Source organism: Symphodus melops, assembly GCF_947650265.1.
Source record: "Symphodus melops genome assembly, chromosome: 13".
Classification (NCBI taxonomy): Eukaryota; Metazoa; Chordata; class Actinopteri; order Labriformes; family Labridae; genus Symphodus; species Symphodus melops.
The window spans coordinates 5,333,765-5,355,894 of record NC_136703.1 but is presented as its reverse complement, the minus strand read 5'-3'; the positions used below and the strand labels follow the sequence as shown (position 1 = coordinate 5,355,894).

Here is a 22,130-nt window from a genome sequence, read left to right as displayed (position 1 = left end):
CTACTGGTGCCCCCCAGGTTCACATTTAACGCACATTACCTATTTATAGTCAATGAAGTTTTCTTTAGTGCTCTGTTTTGTCCTCTTTCATTATTTATTCCCCTCACATGTCCTGTTTTTTCATGTTTTGAATGCATCAATCTGCAGGTTTAAGCATTCTTTTCTGTCTCTTTCTCTCTTGCCCTGTTTGTGGGCGCTGTTGCCTCATCACTCAGACCCTAAGGTAAAAAAGAGCCGAGGGGAAAACAGTATGAGATTAAGCCTCCTCAATATATTGCACTGTATTTTCCTGTTTTTAATTGTGTTCTTTGTTTGCATTGGAAGAGAGGGGGGTTATGCTTCGCGAGGTGTCGTGACAACATAGTTTTCTCACTTCTCCATGGATTAATTAGCGTTTCAGATCAAACGACCAGCAGCATATCACAAAAACCTCATCATCCTTTCCCCCCAGAAACAACGAAGATGCTCCAATTCTGTCTTATTACTTTGTGCCATATGACCAACCTGCTATCAGACACCTTAGCAAGGGTACAATGGTATCTGCAGTGGGATTATTTTTTGCCATCTGCTTATCACACATAAAAAGATATTTGCTGAAATATTTTTGTCAAGGTTGAGGTGACTAACTCTTCAATCACTATATGTTTTATGTTGGGGTTTACACAAGAAGACATTCAAGAGCTGGAGCCGAAACATGTGATAAGGATCTTATTTGGGTCTGATTGCTTTTTTAGAAGCCCTCACTCGAGTGTCATATCTTGATGAGATGGGTGGGATCTGATTAATGAGATTGTATGAGATAATATCTTTCTTCAAACAGCACAACATTTTGACAATAGAATAACCCTGAAATCAAATGCATTAGAGAAAGCAGACCATGTAGATCATAAAGAAGCTGATAAAACTATTACTAAAGAAGTTTTTTGTTCCCAAGTGGATTAGTAGCTTTCATTACAATACATATATGAAGATACAAGAGAATACCAGCCACCCTTGACAATGCATAGCTTCATAAAATGAGCTAAATTGTGTTACATAATTTGGTTAAAATAAAAACTATATATGTTATTAACTCTTTGCCATCTTTTAGGTTAAACATATGCACATTAATATAAACTTGACATTTTGAACAGCAAATGTATTGTGAAATTCTCCTAAAGCATACTTTCATGATGTCCAAATTAATCCCTAGTTCAATACTTAAAGACCCTTGTTCCAAACCTGAGTTCAACACACAATACTCATGAGTCAGTTTTACAAACCTGGGGATACATTTCCACCTAGTGGTGGATACAATAGCCTATGTGGTTCAGTAAATATTTTTTATTTTAACATATAAAAAAACATTTAAATGGTCACACATATGCATTAAAAATTAAACAGAAAACTACAAGACAGCGTCGATAAACTAACTAATATCAATGAGTGATTTAGTTCCTCGGTTGTCACCAGATAGGAACCATTCTCTGTTGTTTGTTTCCTCAGGTGGAGGCGGACGACTTGTCGAAGGAGCAAATCAAAATGGCGAGCCAAGAGGAGTCTGTGGAGTCTGTGAGGGAGTTCGTCGCAGTTACTGATGTGGACGAGGAGAGGGCTCGCTTTTTCCTGGAGTCCGCCGGCTGGAATCTGCAGGTTTGTGTTTCCTTCTGTGATTCTTGTAGTTTCGGCGGTTCGGAAACGAAAATGAAACGGGTAGCATGTCAGGTCTCAAGCTGATAGCTTACCGGCTAACATTAGCCTCTGATGCCGGTAAATTGTGCAAGTCACTCTTTGACAATGGCCTGGCCCCTTTTTGTCACGAACACCAAGTCTGCTGCACACTTTTAGCTCCCATATGAAGCAGCAGCTGGACTCCTGTGGTCTCATCATAAACCCAGTTTGACCTAAAGTTCAGTTAACATCAGTGTTACTCTTCTGTAGAGCTCGTTAGCTTTAGGTAGCTATAGCTCACGATGTAAACCTAATAAATCCAGCAAGACAACAAGATGGTTAACGTTTGTTAAGTCTGTTGCTTACTTATTGAATGTTGTGACAAGTTAATAAGCCATTTGACTGGCGCATGTACAGTGAAATTACAAGGACACGATCTCCATTAATAGGTAGATCGAAATTATTTAAGAAAAGACAAATTGCGAGGAAGGTGACGATTCACCGAACAAACGATATGATTCGCGATTCGATTATCTCGCGATATTAAACGAGACTGAAGACAAATGAGTGAAACAGATTAGCTCAGGGGCTGCTAACCCGCTTGTCAGTGTTTTTTGGGGGGCTTTAAATGTTTCTTTTCTCTCATCAAGGAGCGGCGATTGGGGCCTCTCATCGTGGTGTTGAATAAAGGCTGCATCATTTTGTTTATTTTTGTAGTTCCCCATCTCGACTGTTATCTGCTCACCTCTTTCTTTTTCTTTGAAAAAGCTCACCTAATTTAAAAGACAGTGGTGTGACCTCAATTTCTAAGTTTTGGTCTACAGCTGCTGATGCTCACCATATTATTGTGATTCATTTTTCAGAGTACTGAAGTAAACCTTGACACCTTTCAATCGAGCTTATGATTAATCTTTCCTTCCCTACGAACTGCTACTTAAAGGGTCATCATCAGTAACACATGGCACTAGTCAGATAGTTACTGTCATTTAAGCTCCGTTTCAGGACTTCATTGTGATGTTGATAATGCTCTCTCCCCTCAGCTTGCTCTTGCCAGTTTCTTTGAGGACGGGGCTGATGACGACATCGTGACGCTTCCCCAACCTGAAGGGGGTTCCTCGGTGTCCCGCTCTGCAGGGCCAAGGTAAATGTTGTGAAATGGAGGGCTGTATGTTCTCTAATGTTTAAGATACAGTTATAATTATTAGAAAAACTATAATATGACTTTTTGTCTCCAATTAAAACTTGATTAAGAATACCGCAATTAAAACTTTGTTTGACCTCTTTTTCAGTGTCAAGGCAGAAAATATTTGAATATAATCTCGACTGTTGATGAGTCATTCTGCGATTTGTTATGGTTTAGTTTGAATTAGTTGCTTAATAACAGCAGCCTGCAGTTGGCTATATAAAGGATAATGTTTCGTAGCATCCTCGTCTCATTCTAACAACAACCAAAGACAAACTGCCTCTGTATGCTCGAGTCATTGTTGCCACTTAAAGTGAAATTATTTGTAGCTGAAGCTGCGTGTTGAACTAGCCACTCCCAGAGCAGTCAGACGTGACTCATACAATAACAAAGTATGTCTCATAATAATGACCACAATTATAAACAACACAGGTATATACCTTTATTTTATGAGTGTTTAAAATCTGAAGCATTTGTATCCCAGCAGAGACTTTTTACAGATAGTAACTTGTCATCGTGAAAACCCCAACCAGTCGCTGCATTCTTTGAATACAATACTTTTATTTCCTGTCACCCTTTTCAGCTGCTTATTTGTCTGTTCAGTGTCGAACAGTCCAAGTTAGTAAACAGTGGTGTGTTTTGTAAAAGTAAATGAAATCATAGATTGACTAATTGTTAAAAAAACGTTTTTATATTTGTCATCAGCGCCCAGCCCAGAGTGACCTCCTTCAGAGATCTGATGCACGAGGCAGAGGAGGAGAGTGATGAGGAGGAGGGCCAAAGGTGAGTTAGATTTCCAGAGGTACCTGCACTGACCTGCTGGTCCGTAGGTCATGACTAATTGCCCTTGACTGGCTTGTTTGTCTGAGCTGAACGTTCTCACTGTGTTTTGATTGTACCGTCACACCTGTGAAGAGATTCCACAATGCACCAAACTATTTTTGGTCCCGCCTCGCTGACTGTGAGCTGTCAGGCTTTTCTGCTGCATCGACAGTTTCTGCTGCTGTGGCAGTGCAGTGGGCTCTTTGTTGAGAGAGTGCGGGGCTGTAATGACCTTTTATCACACTCTGTCTTCCAGTGACCTGAAGAGCATCCAGTGTTGTGTATTGAATCAGTTACAATGCAGCAAACAATCTTTATTTATTTTTTCATTTTTCTATTTGCCACTCGGGGAGACCTTTTTGTCTTTTTCTAAAGAAATGTTGATGCTATTTGGCGGCACGTCAGACTTCCTGCAGTGACCTTTAAGTTTACAGTTGGGATGATCTCTCACTTTAAAGGAGGTGATAAAACATCTGTTGTTCAGTTTTCAGTTTTTGAGTAGAGACGACCTCAGTCTGCAGCACGTCTGACTCAAAGTCCAGACTTGAAATCCAGAATGTGACCGCTGTAACAACTCAAGTTTACAAATGAGCCGATCAGAATAATGTATATTACACTGGCGAGCGAGCAGTTACTCTTCTCACTGTTCTCAATCGGCTTCATGTTTTATCTTTCATCCCTTTTTACATGGATTCTTGCTCGCCATTTCATAATTCAAGACTATTGTTAAACGCATCATGCACAGTGTGACAAAGACTGATGTGTGTTTGTTATTTTGTGTGGAGACTGTTGCTCTTGCCGATGAATAATTTCTTTGTCTTTTTTTTGTCGTCTGTTCTTGCTGTATCTTTCTTCGCGCCCTGTTAGGTTTTTTGCCGGGGGGTCAGAGCGCAGTGGGCAGCAGATTGTCGGGCCCCCCAAGAAGAAGAGCTCCAATGAAGTGGTGGAGGATTTGTTCAAGGGGGCCAGAGAACACGGGGCTGTGCCTCTTGACAAGAGCGGTAAAGGGCCGGGAGAGCTCGGCAAAGCCAAGGTAAAGTCAAACCAACAAAAACGGTGTTGTTAGCCAGTTATTCGTGTTCCATGTTTATTGATTATGTTTTTCTCATATTGTCTCGGCTCATCACTCTTAGGCCTTTCTTGGTGGAGGCTACCGGCTCGGTGCAGCTCCTGAGGAAGAGTCAGCCTACGTGGCTGGAGAGAGACGAAGCTCCAACAGCCAGCAGGATGTGAGTACAAGGAGGGTCTGCATGTTGAGCTAATGAACACCTCTGTGTGTTTACTGTCCATGTTGTCCAACACTCTGCTGTGGCGTTGGTGACTTGTTGTATTTCAACCTTGCTCAGACTGGATCTGGATCATCACATATTTACGTGTGAAACCATTAATATCTCACACGCACGTGAAGTCCTTGATAACATGATTCTAGATCTGAAGTCACCAAGGCAACCATGTGCTGAACGACATTCATGCTACAAGTGATATTGTGCAGACTTGATGTGACAAAGTAAAAATAATATTGGCTATAGCACTGTGATTAGTTTATCAGCAAGTGTGTACAGAAACTGCTATCCTGAAACTATGCAGGTATGAATAATGATGTACGAAACAGGAGTGACGTCACACAGTCATCACCTGAATGCTTAAAGAAAGTTTCACTTGGTCACAAGGAGTGAATATAAAAAACCATGTGATTGTTTAATCGCTCGCAGTAACCTTAAATCTTAAACTAATGTCTAGAAGTCAAGTGTGACCGTAGTCTGGAATCACGTAGTCCTCATTAGAAAAAGACACATTCATGAAGTGATCATTTTAAACAAACAACAACACTGAAGAATAACGTATTGATTGGTGTGAATGTGTGTGTTAGGTCCACGTGGTGTTGAAGCTGTGGAAGACGGGCTTCAGTCTGGATAATGGGGAACTCCGAAACTACAGCGACCCTGGCAATGCCAACTTCCTTGAGGCAATCAGAAGGGGGTACGGCCACTTTGCCCAACGTTCAAATGACCTAAAGAATCATGCTTGATCCATTATAATTAATTAATTCCCTCTTTTAAGACTTGAACACTTGAAAACTGTATTCAGTCATTGTCTGCTTGTCCCATGCTGTTAGCATCTTTTCAAGCTATCGTTTGCTCTCACAGGGAGATTCCACTGGAGCTGAGGCAGCGGTCTCGAGGGGGTCAGGTCAACCTCGACATGGAGGATCACAGGGACGAGGAATTCTCGAAACCCAAGGTGGCCTTCAGGGCCTTTGGGGGAGAAGGACAGAAGTTAGGAAGGTGAGATTCCTGAGCAGTCTTATGGCTTTATTTAATGTCTCCTATAACCGGTCAGAAGCCTCAGCTGAGAGCTGAAAACAGACTTAACCAGTCCTGCTTGTTCTGAATGTGTATGAATCATGAACTGTGTATCAATTGTCCTCCCAGGGTCATTCCTTAGAAAGGACTGGTTTCTAGTCCTGTGTCATACGCTGAAGTGCATTTCTAGCTCAAGGATAAAGTCTCCTCCTCATCAGGGGATGGAAGTTATCAGATTTCATTCAAAGAACAACTGCAGGCATCGAGTTAATACAAACGTGTGTCTCATTGTACCACTCAAATGATCAAGTCGTGCTCTTTTTTTACTTCCTTTCTTTGAACCAATTAACATTTAAATGACTCCTGAAAGATCCAGCATGACCCGAGTCCGACCTGACCCGGTCACTGTAATTATGAGCCCGAGTTAGTTTGAATAACGGGCTTCTTCCCCGTTTTTTTTTGTTCAGTTTAAATTGTCTTTTTGGTCCACAGAAAAAGAAGGAATCCGTCCACAGACGAGACAGTACCGTCATCCAAAATGAACTCAGTCCGTCCAAAACAGTAACAAAAGTAATCCATCGGTCAATCACTCGTATATGAGAATAAAAAGGAAATGATCTCACCAGGATCTAGGAGGAGGAATGATCCAGTCAGTCTGTCGGGTTCGAGTAGAGAATTAAAGTTCTTCGCCAAATAGATGCCCGATGTGTGATGGCAGATATATTGAGGGGAAAAGGGAGTGTCATTGTTCATAACTTCCTTATTTGTCTCTTAGTTTAGATATTTGTGTATGTATATATTTTTTAACATAAGCAGTGTTTAACAAACTATTCAATTTATTATAAATGACTTTCTTTCCCATCTAGTGCCACCCCAGATTTGACCACACCCCCAACCACCTCCCAGCAAGACCAGGCTGCTTCTGAGGCCCAGGCCAGCACCTCTGTAAACCTCGACACCTCCCAGCCCGTCACCAACATTCAGATCCGACTGGCTGACGGCGGCAGGCTTGTCCAAAGGTTTAACCACACCCACAGGTAACTGATTGGACGCTTTCTGTGCAGCTCCGTAGCGCTTTGAAGAGTTTGCACTCCTGCAGTCAGGTTAGACCTCTCAGCCTGCGAGGAAAGTGTTGATATAAAGACCGTCGTACCTCGAGATAAACTGCCCGACTCCGCTGGTGACACATAGATTTAAGGAGTCTTTCAATCAAACCAGCACTCTACAAGCTGCATTTACTGAACAGTATACCTCCGTCTGCTTTAACTGCACCATCATGTTCTCGTGATGGAGAAAAAAGCCTCAGCAGCTTCGCTCTTTTTCCCATCACAGCTTGTAATACACAATGAAGGGGAGTCTATTTTCAATAGGTCGCGTGCTTTGTGTGATATGAGGGATGCACATAGTGATGACAGTGTGTGTTTCAGTATTTTACACGAATGAATTGGTCACACCAGCACATAAGACACAGCCAAATGTGTAGACACATTTCCCAGTTCTCCTTTCAGGCTGATTCAGTGTCATGTGAAGAGGACAACACTGCTACTGTGACTATATTATGCCCTCAAGCAGTAATATTCAAAGTAATAATTAATTCAGATGTGTCAACATCTGCATACCAATGATTCACATTTCTAACTGTGCAACAACCTTCTGAATGATCCAGGAAAGAGGACGTGATGCGCTCTTCAAAACAAATCACCAAAAATACATCCATTAAAAAAAAAAAAAAGAGCTATGGATACTGCAGTGAGTGCACAGACAATATTATGGCACAATACATGACAAAAAGTGTCTCTTAAACTGCAGGACAGTACATCACGAAGCAGACAACAAACTAATACAGATCATTATTTGTATACGAGTGTTATCTGGTGACATTCAGGCCGTGCATGAATGACGACGGCGCGGCAGTTGGGCCGGCACCGTCTGATGGTGGCTGAGCGTCGGCTGGTGGTTGGGATAACACGGCCCGACGTTAACAATGAATACTTAACAGCTGCTACAACACAAGGACACATTCAATCAAATACGCATCTTGAAGTTACACACCTCTGTATTGCTAGCTTTAGCAGTGACTGTTAAAGCCTGTGTGTAAAAAAAAAAAAAAAAAAAAAGGCCGGTCCAAAAGAGTACCAGCTACTGTCCAAAATTATCAGCCCTTAAACAACATACAAGTACATGCAATTATAATAGAATCTACTTAGTTTTTACATTCCCAAAGCAATATGTGGTCTGTATTTATAATCATGGAGGAAACTTGTTTAAAAACGATTAAAAAAAATAAATAATTAATAACATTACATGTTGTTGTTGCAGATCAGTGATGCACTTAATGTCTAAAACAAGATTGTATCATATGTACCTTAAACATGTCTTTTATTTTAATCAACAACAATAACAGTTTGTGATTTCAGCACATTTCATGTTGAAAAATCTCTTATCATAAAGTCAATGTGAGTTCCGCTTTAATTAAGTAAACACTCGTTCCTGTCCTGCGTTGTTGTCTCCCTCAGGGTGTCTGACCTGCGTCAGTTTGTGGTCGCAGCTCGGCCCACCATGGCTGCCAGAGAGTTTGTTCTCATGACAACCTTCCCCAACAAGGAGCTGTCGGACGAGAGCCAGACGCTGCAGCAGGCCAACCTCCTCAATGCTGTCATCGTCCAGCGACTAAAGTGAAGCAGGGTTAGAGCATTCCCCCTCCTGGTGGTGTGGCTGAGTAACTTCAGCCCGGTGAAACCTGCTGCCCCTTCTGAGGGAGGAGAAAACACAGACTTATGTATGGACTTCTGATTTCTGATTTATTGTTTTTCTAAAGTGAAAAAAATAACATTCTGTTCCCCCGAGGCCCACCTTTCCCCTCCCCTCTCTGTTATCTGTGACAGGCAGTAAAGAGGGGGAAACTAAAAATCTAAAAATGGAGAAGAGTTTATTTTAGAGCTGTGGAAATGCCTCCAGACATGCTCGTCGTGTGGGTTTGATTGGGATGTGTACCTGACCGAAAAAGATGGTTGAATCCCAAAAAAAACCATGGCAGCAGTCCAGCTTTCTGAAAGACAAGTCAAGCTGCAGAGATGTAACTAAACCTGGCTCCTTTTTCCATTTAACTGCGATCCACTTCCCTTCTTTTTCAACTTTCCTCTGGCCCCTTCACTATCAGGTGCCGGGGCCACACCGAGTCGATGCAGCGGCAGTCTGTTTCCGTCTCAACAGCACAAACCAGAACCAAGTAAAGATGATTAGTTTGATCAAGGTAAAAGTACATGTGCACGCTTTTGTTTTGTGCTAGTTCCATTTCTCTCCACATAAAGTCTTTATGGAGAGAGAAGTGTCGGTATACAAAACACTGAGGGTTTTCCTTCTCCAAACCAACATATACCAGTAGCCTTACGCTCATCTTCTCACATTCAGCGCTACACCTCTCCCTTTTGTTTAAATAAAGATGGAATTATTTTTTTAAACTGCTTTTTTTCCCCTTTCTTATTTCCTTTACAGATTGTTGAATTGTCCCAGTTCTACTGTTGCATTTTGATATTGTGTAAAATGAAGAAGGATCAGTTACACATGGCTTTATTCTTGAACCAATGGTTGAGCAGAAGAACATATAGATTGTAAACACTGGTTTGTATTAGTGGAAGTGGATACCATTGACACACTGACATCTTCTATGCATCCTGGGACAACACAGAAATGTTTGGACCTCTGGTAAAATAAATCCATTTTATGGTTGATGTAAGAACTTACTGTCTTGTGTTTTTATTCATGCTGGGGAAAGGGATATTTTCCCATTTTACTGGGTGAGTAAAGCAAGTTTTTATTGTAGATGTTAACTGTTTGTTTTTTTGTTTTGGATCAGTCTAGATGTTAGCCTGTGTATCTGTAGATCTTTCACAGTTCAAGTCATCATCTATTCCACATTTCTTAATGGGTTTTTTGTTACTTAGACAATCTAGTTTCCAAGTAATGGTAAATGGTTATACTGTTGTTGGTTAAACTAGAGACATTCAGAAATAGTATGTTGGGACCAGTTGACATTGTTATAATGCAATCCTTAAATTCTGTGAGTAGCCTTTGTATTCATTTTATGATTTAATATTTACATTTTCAGAATGATAGCTGGCTGACAAATATAACTTTTACTAAAACATGTTTATCAGGGAAGTTGCAAATTCAACATTTCTTAGTTTTAAAGTGAACCATGTAGATTTGGTAGTGAAACAATTCTACTACATTTTCTAAACTAAATGCACATTTAATACAAAAGAAAAAATAGTTCCCTAAATTCTGTTTGGAGCTGAAAAGCGACCAGGAGAGATACGTTTTCACTGTTATGGGCCCTCACCAGTTTGGGCATGGAGTTATGAGCATATACCACAGAACCACAAAACTCCACCATGCACCTTTAATTATAAAGCTACTACAAACAATCCCCCAAATCCTTAATTGAGAAATTATTGTTGAAAAGCATATCGAGATACAGGTGTTGGTTTTCCTGCTGGGCATTGCTGCCTGACGCACCTCCTCCAGTGCAATTTTAATGTGCGTTTTTATGGTCATCTGAATCAAGACCGCTCAAGTGACCATTTTTAATTTTATGAATTTGTTTCCAAAAAAAAATTCAACGCTTTTTTAAAAACTGACTATGTGTTTTATTTTGAAGGTTGCAGGCGGAAGTGTCGTCGTTCATATGAGTAATTGACGCTGCTTTCCCCTGCACAGATCCAGAGAGAGAGAGAGAGAGAGAGAGAGAGAGACAGACAGACAGCTGAGAACATCCGCCGGAGGAGCAGACAGACAGACTGCGGGAAGGGAAGAGTGTTGCCGGGTGCAGGGACAGCTCCAGAAAACACGGCCAAAATGGGAGTCGAAATCGAGACTATAACCCCGGGTGACGGTAAGACGACTTCACGAACACTATCAATTATTTTCAGTTTTTCATCTGAGTGCATAATTGCACTCATCTTTATTTTGCATGTCTAATACAACCGCAGAAAGCCGAAACACCGCCTAAATTGCGTAGTATGCCCGTTATATGAAGCGCTTCTTTGGTTTCTCCACAGGAAGGACTTTCCCCAAAAAAGGACAGACGTGTGTGGTGCATTATGTTGGTGAGTTTAAATCAGGAACTTCTCCTACATGCGTAAACAAATCCTGCACATTAAGCTGCTCGTGTTGGTCATTTTGTACTCATAAAGGCCGAACAAGTGGAGTGATGACTGTGAGCAACTGTCTACTAAACCCGTGTATGAAAAATAGGCAAGCTTTAAAATACGCAAAGTATCCCAGCAAAAACTGCAAATCCTCTCAGAAGCGTTATTATAGCGACACTAGAGCACTTTGAAAGGCAGTGGAGTGCATTAAACCATCCACAGCAGACATTTTTTTACACATACAAATTTATTTTTTCTAATATCTTCCAGGCAATTCATGATTTCTCAGTAGGGCAAAGAGGCATGTCTGTCACCGACTGTGCTGCATGAAAATTTAACTCATTCACCCCATTTTTACTCTCTGGAAGCACATTTTTTTGTGTCCAGCACTCTCCAAGGATAATATTTATATCAGGAGCAGTGGCGGTATGTATGTCATGGTGACAGCTCACTGGATTCTCCAATGCGTAAAATAATGCACGCTCCAGTTTATCCCGAGTGGTCCATTTAAGTTCCATCATCATCAGTAGATAGTATTCTGTCTTGTCTGGGGAATTAATAAAAAAAATCAAAGCAGACGCAGACTGATTCCGCCGGAGGGTTCACACAGAGTCCCAGACAGACAGAGCAGACAGCGGGGTTTAAATACCGTCTGATTTGCAGCCCTTTTAGCTCTTTGTTGGAGTTTTTTGGGGGGGTGGTGGCGTTTTGTTGAGCCGATTATAACCGTCTGTGCGACTGCAGTAATGGCCTATTATTCCTGTCATATGTTCCCCAAACACGACAATAGTGTGGTGTTCTGTCTCCATGAGGGACTGGGTGTCACGAAATCATCTACGATTTTGCAGTCTAATTAGGACTGCAATGAATTTTTTTTTTACTATGAATTATAAAAATTGATTTGATTAATCAATTGATAATTTGGTCCATTGAATTTCAGAAAAGCAGAGCGCTTTCTGAGAGTCCAGGCTGACATCCAAGAATGTCTTTTCACTAATTAACAGTCCAAAACCCAAGACTCTGGTTTAAAAAAAAAGTCATAAAAGGTGAAATAATTTAACTGGGAAGCAAGGGCCAATGAATTTCTGCCATTTTTGCTTTTTGCTGATTAAACTTTTATTTTCAAATATTTGCCAATGACATTTCTGCCAAATCAACCGGTGAAGAGGCTTATCAGTTTAGAATTATTTTTTTCCTTATAAGTCCGAGTTAAGCATTGTCACACTGATGTTCTTACGCCCAGTGGTACTTCAAGCTGAATACTTATTACGTTTATTAACGATACTAACATGTTGTTATTCAGCTGTTAAAATGTCAAGTAGGTTCAGCAACTAAGGCAAGCATGTTAGAAATTTAACGCCTGTTACTTACCTTTAAACACAGACTATTATTTGGTGTCATGTCATTTGTTTAATTCATTTAGATCTAGATCAGATCAAAGCCCAAAACATTAGAGGATTTTTCCAATCCGTCCAGTAGTTGTTAACAAACTTGGCTCAAAACCACAAATGTCAACCTGCTATAAAAAAATTAGTCACGTCAGGATTCGTCCTTGGGAGAAAATTAATGTCAGGCAACCAGTTCGATAGTTGTTTTTAAGACTTTTATTTGTGGTCTGTGATGGTAGAGGACACATGGATGTCACTGCCATTCACAGATGCTGCTAGCACACATGCTGCAAGCCTGGCTAGAAATGTGCTGAAAGAGACCACGACTTAAAAAAACGCACATACGAGAACACATGCAGAATCTGCAGGAAAATGGGACATCAGATGGATTTTGCCTCATGGTGTGCTAGACTGTATATCTGTATGCACCTGTTCAGAGTTTAGTTTAGTTTGCTGCGCGCAGTCTTTCTGCCTGGTAAGACAGACATAACTCACCCTGTAATACAAGCCTCTTGGCTTCAACATTACGTAACTTGAAGTAAGAGCCGATTTGGGCCTTGCATAGTGAAGTATTTTTTTTTCTGAAAGGCATGAGCCTGCATCTTTTTTTCTTTTTCCCTCTCATGCAAACTACAGGGTTTTCTCTCTGGGCGGTCCCCCTTCCTGTCAGCCGACAAAGCAGCCTTGAAATGTGACTTGAAACAGGATATTCCATTACACAAGCCTTTTTAAATGGAGACATCCAAGTGCAGATCAAAACATGGATATGCTGCTCTCGGCTTGCAGGAAATGGCTGGCGTGTGAAAATGTCAACCCTGTGTTGTTTGGTAGCAATAGGAAAATCAGCTTTGATACTTTAACAGTTTAACCATTCAGCTCTGACAGATCATTTCAGTAGTGTGCTCTCTACATGTCCAGAGGAGGACCAGACACCCACACCACTGCCTGCAGCAGAGGCTGCATTTTGGCAGCCGCCCCCTGATGTGCCTCAACAATAAGTGCAATGTTGCACCTTCTCCCACAGTCAACACACAATTATGAAGCAAACCATCAGACACACTGCCTTGCTAGTGCTAATAACAGATAGATGTATATAAATATATATTCATGTTGTCCTGCAGGAGTTGCATTCTGTGAGCTGATTCTTGTGTTTTTCTAATTGTCACACTAAAACCCATTTATGCATTTTAAGGTTCCTTGAAATCCCTTCTTTGTCCTCCACATCTGAAATTCTATTCTAACACAAACTGCATTCTAATGGATTTAATCCTTTCAAAGTCCCCATAAAACAGAACTTGGAAAGTATGTAGCAGTGTCGTGACTAGTTTTCGTCTGAAATGGGATAGAACGTATCACAAGATAGAAGGTGGGACAAAATGTATGAATTTGATTGGATTGTCAGATTTGTCAAAGCTTTTTTTTTGTGAGTCTAAATATGTGTAAAAGTGGGATGAGTCATCAGACGTTTGAAACCTTTTACAGGAAGAGAAAATACAGGTATTTGGATGTGAATATTCAGATTATTCTTTTTGAGAAATATTTGGCAGATACATTTCACACATGAAGGCTGGAATAAAAGCAGAAAAATGTCATTTCAATTTAATGGGGACTTTTACTGGAGATAACATTTAAACTGTTTCAGCCAGAACGGACCAATGGCTCGATTTTAAAAACACACCATTGGAAGAACATTATCTCGAGGGGACAACGAGAAAATATACTCTCGGAAGTTTTTTCTCTACATCCTCAATAACAAAAAAAGAAATCCTAACGAAATGGCTATTTCTTAAGTAAAGGAATCAGGTTGTGCACTAAATTCATGGTTTAAGTACTTTGGATATCTTTTACATGTCTTGAAAACAAGTGAAAATCTGTGATTACAGCAGCCAAGTTCAATTGTTACTGATAATAACAATAATAATAATAATTAATAATAATTAATGATCATGACCCAGACAATAATTATTCACTCTCAAAATTCCTTGTCAATCAGTCTACTCTGGCTTTAGGGCTTATCACAGCTCAGCTGTCAGTTGAGTTGACTAAATGATTTGATAACTTGTTCAGACCGCAGGAAACATCTTGCTCAGATCCTCAAAGATTCATCAGTGTGTGATTCGGGTAGCCGGTCTGTAGTCCTGACAGCTACAGCTGGGATACTACAGAAATGTGTATGTTAACCATTTATAGCCATGGTTGTCTTCCAGTGATTAAAACAATGCTATAAACATTGTATCCTTATTCTTATTGTTGTCGTTTTTTTTATTTCAAAGAATAACTGCTGTAGAAATGTAAAAAGTCTTGCATATTTATTCCAATGCTGTAGATATGCAGAGGGTGTGTTCTGCCGACATGATAAGGTGCTGCATATGCAGATGCTTCACTTTCTTTCTGACTCTGTGTCTCTCTCCATCATCTCTTGGCAGGCTCCCTGACAGACGGACGTAAATTTGACTCATCTCGTGACAGGGACAAGCCCTTCAGGTTCAAGATTGGAAAGCAGGAAGTGATCCGAGGCTGGGAAGAGGGTGTAGTGCAGGTAGGCTGGACTACTGAAATCATACTGAGAATATAAATACCCTTTATATGAGTCAGTCTTTGAGGAATCCAAATGTTTGCTTTGTAATGATACTAATTCTGCAAGCAAAAAAAGAACGTCATTGAATTGGTGCAGTTATCAAGCTTTTACTCACCAAGGTTCCATTTAACACCCCAAGCAGCACACACACAGCTCTCTAATCTATCCACCCTGCTGTGCAGCATTAAGATGGCTGGTGATTGGTGCTGCCTGTGTGCTGGTCCTGTAGACTCATGGCAGTTTAGCATTATGTTCAGTATGTGCAGGAAGCAGCTTTTAGGCTTCACAATACTCATCAAAACGACTATTAGGTATTCTCTTTTACAATACATACTGTTTAAACATACTAATTAAATAAACTATATTTCATGTAAATATCTGATTATTACATTGCATGCTGAAAAATGGCCCTACTTGCCCCCACTTTCCTTATTGAATGTGAAATGAACTTTTTCAGCGTATTTACACTTGGTTTGATTAGTATTACTCAAAGACAACTGAAGTCATAAGAAAATATGGAAATTCTGACTTTATACTCGATACGTTACCCCAGAGAGTGGGTACCAAAAATGTTTACATTTTGTTTACCAGGTTTTAAAATCTACATTTGTGGCACTGCTAGGGATCTTTCGATGTTGATAGAGGTAAAACCCAAAAAAAGACTGATCCGGTCTGGTCATTATCTGGTAGAGTCGGTCATCTCTCAAACGGAACGTTAGGAATTCAATCCCCAGCTCCTACAGCCACACGTCCGATGGCTCGTTGGGCAAGACATTCAACCCCGCAATGCTCCAGCTGCTTCAGGATATATGTGTGTTTGGGATTAGTTACTTCTGATGGCCACCTTACATATCATCCTCTGCTATCAGTGTGTGAATGGGTAGGTGTGACCTGCGGTATAAAAGCGATTTGAGTTGTCAGAGGACTATAAACACTGTACTAGCACAAGTCCATTTAACTTTAGTTTCAGATTGTCACCAGCTTGTTCCAGCCCACTGTTAATGGACAGAGTGTTTTAAACTTCAAATCAGGATCTGGTAAAACTTAATTGGGCCTTGGAATTTAATAATGAAGCAGTAATGTAAACAAGGGATGCTTTCACTCCCTCTGTGGTTTATGATAAGATGCTAAGACTTAGAGTGCAGAGAGGAAGCGATGGTCTCAGCATCCCTGTCTTATAACGAGCAGTTCTAAATGACCCCTGTTGTTTCTGTCTCCCTCCTGTGGTATCGCCTGTCTCCTTCTACCTCCAGATGAGTGTTGGTCAAAGGGCCAAGCTGACATGCTCACCTGACTACGCTTACGGAAACAAAGGCCACCCAGGCATCATTCCTCCTAATGCCACCCTCATCTTTGACGTAGAGCTGCTCGGTTTGGAATGAATACAATTCATTGGTGCTTTTTTTTCTTTTGCGTAAGTATTCTGCAACAATACAAGATCTGCCTGTTGATGTTGGTTTTAAAAATTATTGCTGCAAATCTATTTTTCTTCATCATTACTTCTGCATCTTATCAATGTCATAGATATTGCAAGGTGACCCACTTACTCTGATGGCCACAGTGTAAGCTGGTGAAGTACTTTAGCTTGCACGCTAACAGCGACCATGCTAGCATGGCAAATAACAGCTTGTAAATCATACTAGATGGTTCTTTTTTTTATCTGTTGAAATGAGCTAGCAAAGAAATCCATGACTCTTTACAGTGTCGTGTTTATGTACAGGAGACCTTCTAGTTTTGTGTTGATGTTTTTATGTCTGAGTGAAAACCAAACGTATCCTGGTCAGTCTTATGAGTTAGCTTGTTTTTATATTTTGACGCAACAGTTAGCTTCCTTTTTTTTAAGTACAGGTACATTTAGGTAAAACTAAAGTTAGCAATGACAGTTGAAGGCATTGAACTCAACATAAAAAAAAGATGTTATTTTCTGTCTTTTTTTCAGGAGAATCCAATGCTTTATAGATCAACTAATTGAATTGAAGCTGATTTGTTTTGCTGTGCTTTAATGGCCAGGTCTTTCATGCTGACCTACTACTGAGCATTTTGTAATTGTTTCATAAAAAAACCCTTTCAGGTAGACTTGTTTGGACTTCATCACTGTGAATGTGGCCTTTTCAAGCATGAGCCTTAGTAGCTCTGAAAAAAAGCTCAAACAAATTAGTTCTGTGACCTTGTCTCACACTCGCATGAGGCGACCAACAGTCAAGAGCTTTCAGAGAATCAGGTTTGTGCATTTAATGGAGTTCAGCTGATGACAATGGCTAAATCTGACAAATTCAAACAATGGTTGATTGTCCTCATGTAATTTAATGTGCTGTTTCTGACCCTACCTTGAGATTAGAACATGATTTACTAAAATATCCTAAACGTGGGTTTAACATTACCTCTTATGTTATGTGAGGGGACTTCTTTCTTATTGCTTTTCATAGTTAATGTTGCCCGCTGCATTTGAGAAGTCTCACTGTATCCATTAATAGCGGTGCTGTTTTGTATTAGAAGTTCACGTAACAACAGTCCGTGTTGTTGTGTCAATTTTTGAGTGTGTGAACAAATGGCCTCTAACGAGGAAACTAAAGAAAGAGGTTTACTCGTGTTCGTGATCCGAGCTGATCCTACAGTACATCGAATCTTCCTAAATAAATCAAACATTAACATCCAGTGGTTTCGGGTTTGCTAAAAACTGGAAGTTGGTAGTTGGTGGTCATGTTATTGTGTTCAAATATTCAATGTGATTAGTTAATACAGATGGCCACTTTACATGTGCCATCTTTGTTTGAATGTGGTGTGAATGGGGACATGTAGTGTGAAAGCACTTTGAGCAGTTAAGCGATGGGAAAAGTACAACAAAAGTTTAATTTCACAAAATGTATGTTTAATTCTGAATTATCCATCATTTTGTCTTCACAGGTGACTTCCTACCTGAGTGACCTGGAGAGAAGCTCGGAGAGTCTGCACTTGATTCTATAAGAGGCTTGAGTCTTTAGTTCCACTACTTATTTCATCAGACTATGACAGTTTGTGTTATTTTGTCTCTGTGACTGAGTGAATTATATTTTTCCATCATATTCTTCCTGTTAAGACTCCGGGCCATGACCTTACAAACCTCCATGTTCTTAATCTTGAGTTTCTCTTTGAATTGCTCTTTCTTCTCTCTTTACTTACTTTTATTTGTGTTTTTTAAGTGTTGGTTGTGCATGGTTTTGCTGAAAAGTACAAAAATACCAATGAAACCACTAGCAGGGACATTTATCTCTTCTGAGTCCATGTGAACTAACTTTATGATTTTTGAGACTTGGTGCTTGTTATATGACAGAAACAAAAAAAGAAATGAAAAGCACACATTTGTATCCCTATACAGCTTCAAATCATAGCATATGAAATGAGTTTCTGTTATGGCAATGAGGTTTAGTGTTACATTTCGTGGCTTCCTGTTGTGAAACATTCAGTCATGGGAGGCCTTAACAGTGTAACACAGGAAGTGTGATGATATGTAGTACCACTGTGTATTCTTTTTCATACTCTCTTTAAATCAGTGTGAGCTGGACAGGGGTGATTGGCTCCAAAAAAAAAGAACCAATCACAGTTATGGATAGTTCTTATGTGTGCCTAAGTATTCTGACCAGACACATGGTTACTACCTTGCACTGTCTGCATGCTCCTGGCCTGAAGGAAACCCTTGTATGTACGTGTACATGTTGAAAGCTTTGCAAAGAGTTGTGTTTTTATTATGTTCTTTTTCTCAATACGTCTTTAAACACCATTTAAAGCCATACACAGGTCGAACAGTGCAAATACAGGATTTGTGTTTGCGCACAACAATTTGATTTTTTTTTCTCTTAAAAGAAAAAGGGAAGTGCTTGAAAATTTGAAAAAAGGGGGTTAAAGAACCAATCAAATTGTGACTTTCCTCCAACCTTATTTTGTGTAACAAAAGATGCCATCTATATATCTCTGAGAGTCAACCAAGCTAATGTATAATCAATAATGATGATGTTATTCTTTTGTTTGTTTGTTTTACCAGTGTCAGTAAAGTACCACACTGCCTAACTGAAGTATATGCTGTGGTAGTAAAAAAAAAAAAAAAGAAAAAAAGAAAAGAAAAGAAAAACACTGACCCACAGGCATCCTAGTGATTTTGTATCTCAAATGAATAGTTTTAAATGGAGTTTAAATGAAGGATATCAGATATTGACCATGGCTGTCGATGTTACATACTGGAAAAGCTGCAACTGGTGTGGCATTAGTCCACCTTTGTACTGTGTAGTAATTTGCTGATACGTTACTGTATGCAGGCTAAACCAATGATGACATATTTAAAATAAAAGAAGTACTCTCCAATCCTGATGGACATTTTTCTTTTTGTTATTTTTTCACCACAGCTGTAACAAATTAGATTTTTTAAGTACATGCTTTAAATCTTAATGGAATGATTCTGGTTTCGGTCTTTAAAACAGGTCTACTTTTAAAAACCTAAAAATGTTACTAAGATTCTCCTGCCTGTGTGTTCATTTGAGCTGTTGTCAGTATTTGTGGCTGTTAAATGTCATACAAATTGAACATAAGGGATGAAATACCAAAAGCAGTAATGCCAAATCGCAGTTCTAATGTATCTATATGTAAATCAAACTGTGGGGTTTTTCCATGAAAAAGGAGCCATAGAACACTATTGTACATCAAGAAAAGAGACAATACTACAGACGTTTGGCTGCACATACTGTATTTGAAAAGTTACAAACAAATATTTGGACATGTTTAAAACAAAGACAAAAGAAATGAAGTATTACTGACATACCTCTTGTCCCATATTTTTACATAATATAGTATATTGCATCAGCAGATAGCAGACGCTGGCATCAGTGTGTGAATGTGAATGTGTGACCTGTGGTGTAAAAGCAGAGGAGTCAGAAGACTATAAAAGTGCTTTACAAGCTCAAGTCCATTTACCAGGTCCATTTAATTTGTATGAATATGATCGTCTTCAACTTTTAAAGAGACAGTAACCTGTCAAAGCCATCCAGTTATTATTTTAGGTCAGACATTTATCTTTTGGTCAGAGCCTTTTTCTCTCCTGCTACCAGCAATATGCTCATAAGATATTAATCAAGTCCTTTTCATAGGAGCGATCATCAGAATATTCTAAATGTCTTTGCAGTCAGACATTTTACTCTGCAAGATGTATCGGAAACCAAAAATGATCTAGTGAAATATTTGATTGAAAAGGATTTAAGAGAGAGACAACCTTGATGAGACAGCGTGTGCTCCTTCACATGAACAATACATGAGTTAGTACTTTAAATAAAAGAAAATGACCATGTGTTATATCTACTGTACATGCTCATGTGACAAAGTTAAGAGGTTTTACACTTCTTCTTTATACCATGAGGTTTTTGCCACAAGATATCCTTAGAATTGACCCTCTCAGCAGGATTTGCAGCAGTACTCCTAACATCCTAACTACATAATGAAAGGATTTCTTGGCGAAGAATATCATTAATGTTTTCATACATGTTTTCTATTGTTTTCAAAACAGTTAGCCACTCCGTCCTTAGTTGTAAACTGGAGCCTGTTGTTTTAAGAGCCCCTCGAACAAACTGTACACTGCCTCTGTGGCTTTGAGTGCCATAGTGTTTATCAAAATACAAAGCTGAAGTGTTGGAGTGTAACAATGAACATTTAATCGTTTTACAATTTGCAATTCTTACTAAATCCCAAGATTTTACTGTAAAGGAATAAAAAAGGATTAAAGTAGCAGATAAACCCAAATAATCCACATTGAAAGGTTCCTACATGACATGTTTGAAGTACATAATTGAAAGGTTTGAGTGGATTTTATGATGGGAGTGCCATGCCATCAGTTGCACGTTTGGTTACCTTAATCCTTTAAAGGGCACTCATTGAAATACTTTGAAATTCAAAAAATTCAACCTCATAGTGTTATTCAGGGACATAACAGAACTTTATTTCGGTTATAACATTTTTCAAAAATTGTAATTGTATAAACAGTGACAAAGTTACCATATTTGGTTCAAATACCACAATAGCAGGATCAGTGACATAGGGTGATCTTTTTTGATTGGCTGAATGAGGATCACATGCTTCTCGACCTTACTGAGGTGCAGAAGGGTGGCCATATGAAATGTTCGCAAAAATTACCAAAAATAGTCACTTGCCCCATAAAGGGTTAAGTTACTTTTTCTCATGAACATTATCCCCCCATAGAATCACATAATGCTGCAGGAGTATTGTGTTTTAAAGGTGATTCTATAAGCAGTTCTGAATAAAACATACTGCTTTCTTAGGGTACATTCATTTGCACTCGGTGGGCCTTAAGGCAAATATATGTGCCAGATGTAGGCCACACACCACTACACAAGTTGGAAACTGTACCTGTATTACAAAAAAAGATATTCAACTGGCTAATCAAACTTGTTTTTTTGCCCTTCACTTCTGATTCTGTGGACAGGACCCACAATTGGGTGAACTGAGTCTGAAAGAGTGCTTTGCCATGATGAGAGAAATGTTTCATTCCGAGATAAAGGTAATCATTCGTTAAAAAAAAAAAAAAAATCTATCTTGCAACAATTCCATCGAAGGAGAGAAATGGAGCCAAAGAGACGTCTCCAACTGCATAGAACTATAACATCCTTGTCTTTATGTTTCATTTGTTACATCTGTTTTCATCTTCAATTGTTGCATGTTGCCATTCATCTCTGCTACATCTGCTTCAGCTACACAAGTGATGGAGAAGAACTAACTTCTCAAAAACTGTACAACAAGGGAGATATGATGCTGAATTACAAAAAGGAAACAGATGCAGAATAAGTGGGAAACCTTTGAAAGAAAGGGATTAAGAGTAGGTTATACGCTTTAGTTTTTAATGTGTCTAGTTCATGCTGACTGGAATATAGGGTTGATCTATAGGGTTATAATTAGAATGGTAGAGTACTTCTCAACAACAGAAATGAATCACATAATGAAGTGTATACTGATTACTGCATGCTGTGAATCAAACTCAACCACAACTTTCTTCATGAGATGTTTAACTGATCAAATTTGATT

At 39.4% G+C, this 22,130-nt stretch overlaps 2 protein-coding genes across 2 annotated transcripts; both read left to right on the top strand.

The window, feature by feature from the left end:
- The first annotated feature begins 1,452 nt into the window (after nt 1-1,452).
- nsfl1c (NSFL1 (p97) cofactor (p47)) lies at nt 1,453-9,697 on the top strand. Its single transcript, XM_079358676.1, has 9 exons — nt 1,453-1,632; nt 2,691-2,791; nt 3,539-3,616; nt 4,523-4,688; nt 4,789-4,884; nt 5,526-5,635; nt 5,803-5,940; nt 6,825-6,995; nt 8,475-9,697. Exons 1-9 carry the CDS (start codon nt 1,522-1,524, stop codon nt 8,635-8,637), a joined length of 1,134 nt encoding a protein of 377 aa, XP_079214802.1. The 5' UTR covers nt 1,453-1,521; the 3' UTR covers nt 8,638-9,697.
- A 985-nt stretch (nt 9,698-10,682) lies between these two features.
- fkbp1ab (FKBP prolyl isomerase 1Ab) lies at nt 10,683-19,409 on the top strand. Its single transcript, XM_079360533.1, has 5 exons — nt 10,683-10,852; nt 11,019-11,066; nt 14,923-15,035; nt 16,328-16,488; nt 17,979-19,409. Exons 1-4 carry the CDS (start codon nt 10,816-10,818, stop codon nt 16,454-16,456), a joined length of 327 nt encoding a protein of 108 aa, XP_079216659.1. The 5' UTR covers nt 10,683-10,815; the 3' UTR covers nt 16,457-16,488; nt 17,979-19,409.
- The last annotated feature ends 2,721 nt before the right edge of the window (nt 19,410-22,130 follow it).

Coding starts and splice junctions, on each gene's coding strand:
- fkbp1ab (XM_079360533.1), top strand. CDS start 10,816: ATGGGAGTCGAAATCGAGACTATAACCCCGGGTGACG. Junction 11,067..14,922: donor GTGTGTGGTGCATTATGTTG/GTGAGTTTAAAT, acceptor ATCTCTTGGCAG/GCTCCCTGACAGACGGACGT. Junction 15,036..16,327: donor GGGAAGAGGGTGTAGTGCAG/GTAGGCTGGACT, acceptor TTCTACCTCCAG/ATGAGTGTTGGTCAAAGGGC.
- nsfl1c (XM_079358676.1), top strand. CDS start 1,522: ATGGCGAGCCAAGAGGAGTCTGTGGAGTCTGTGAGGGAGTTCGTCGCA. Junction 2,792..3,538: donor TCCCGCTCTGCAGGGCCAAG/GTAAATGTTGTG, acceptor ATTTGTCATCAG/CGCCCAGCCCAGAGTGACCT. Junction 5,941..6,824: donor GAAGGACAGAAGTTAGGAAG/GTGAGATTCCTG, acceptor TTTCCCATCTAG/TGCCACCCCAGATTTGACCA.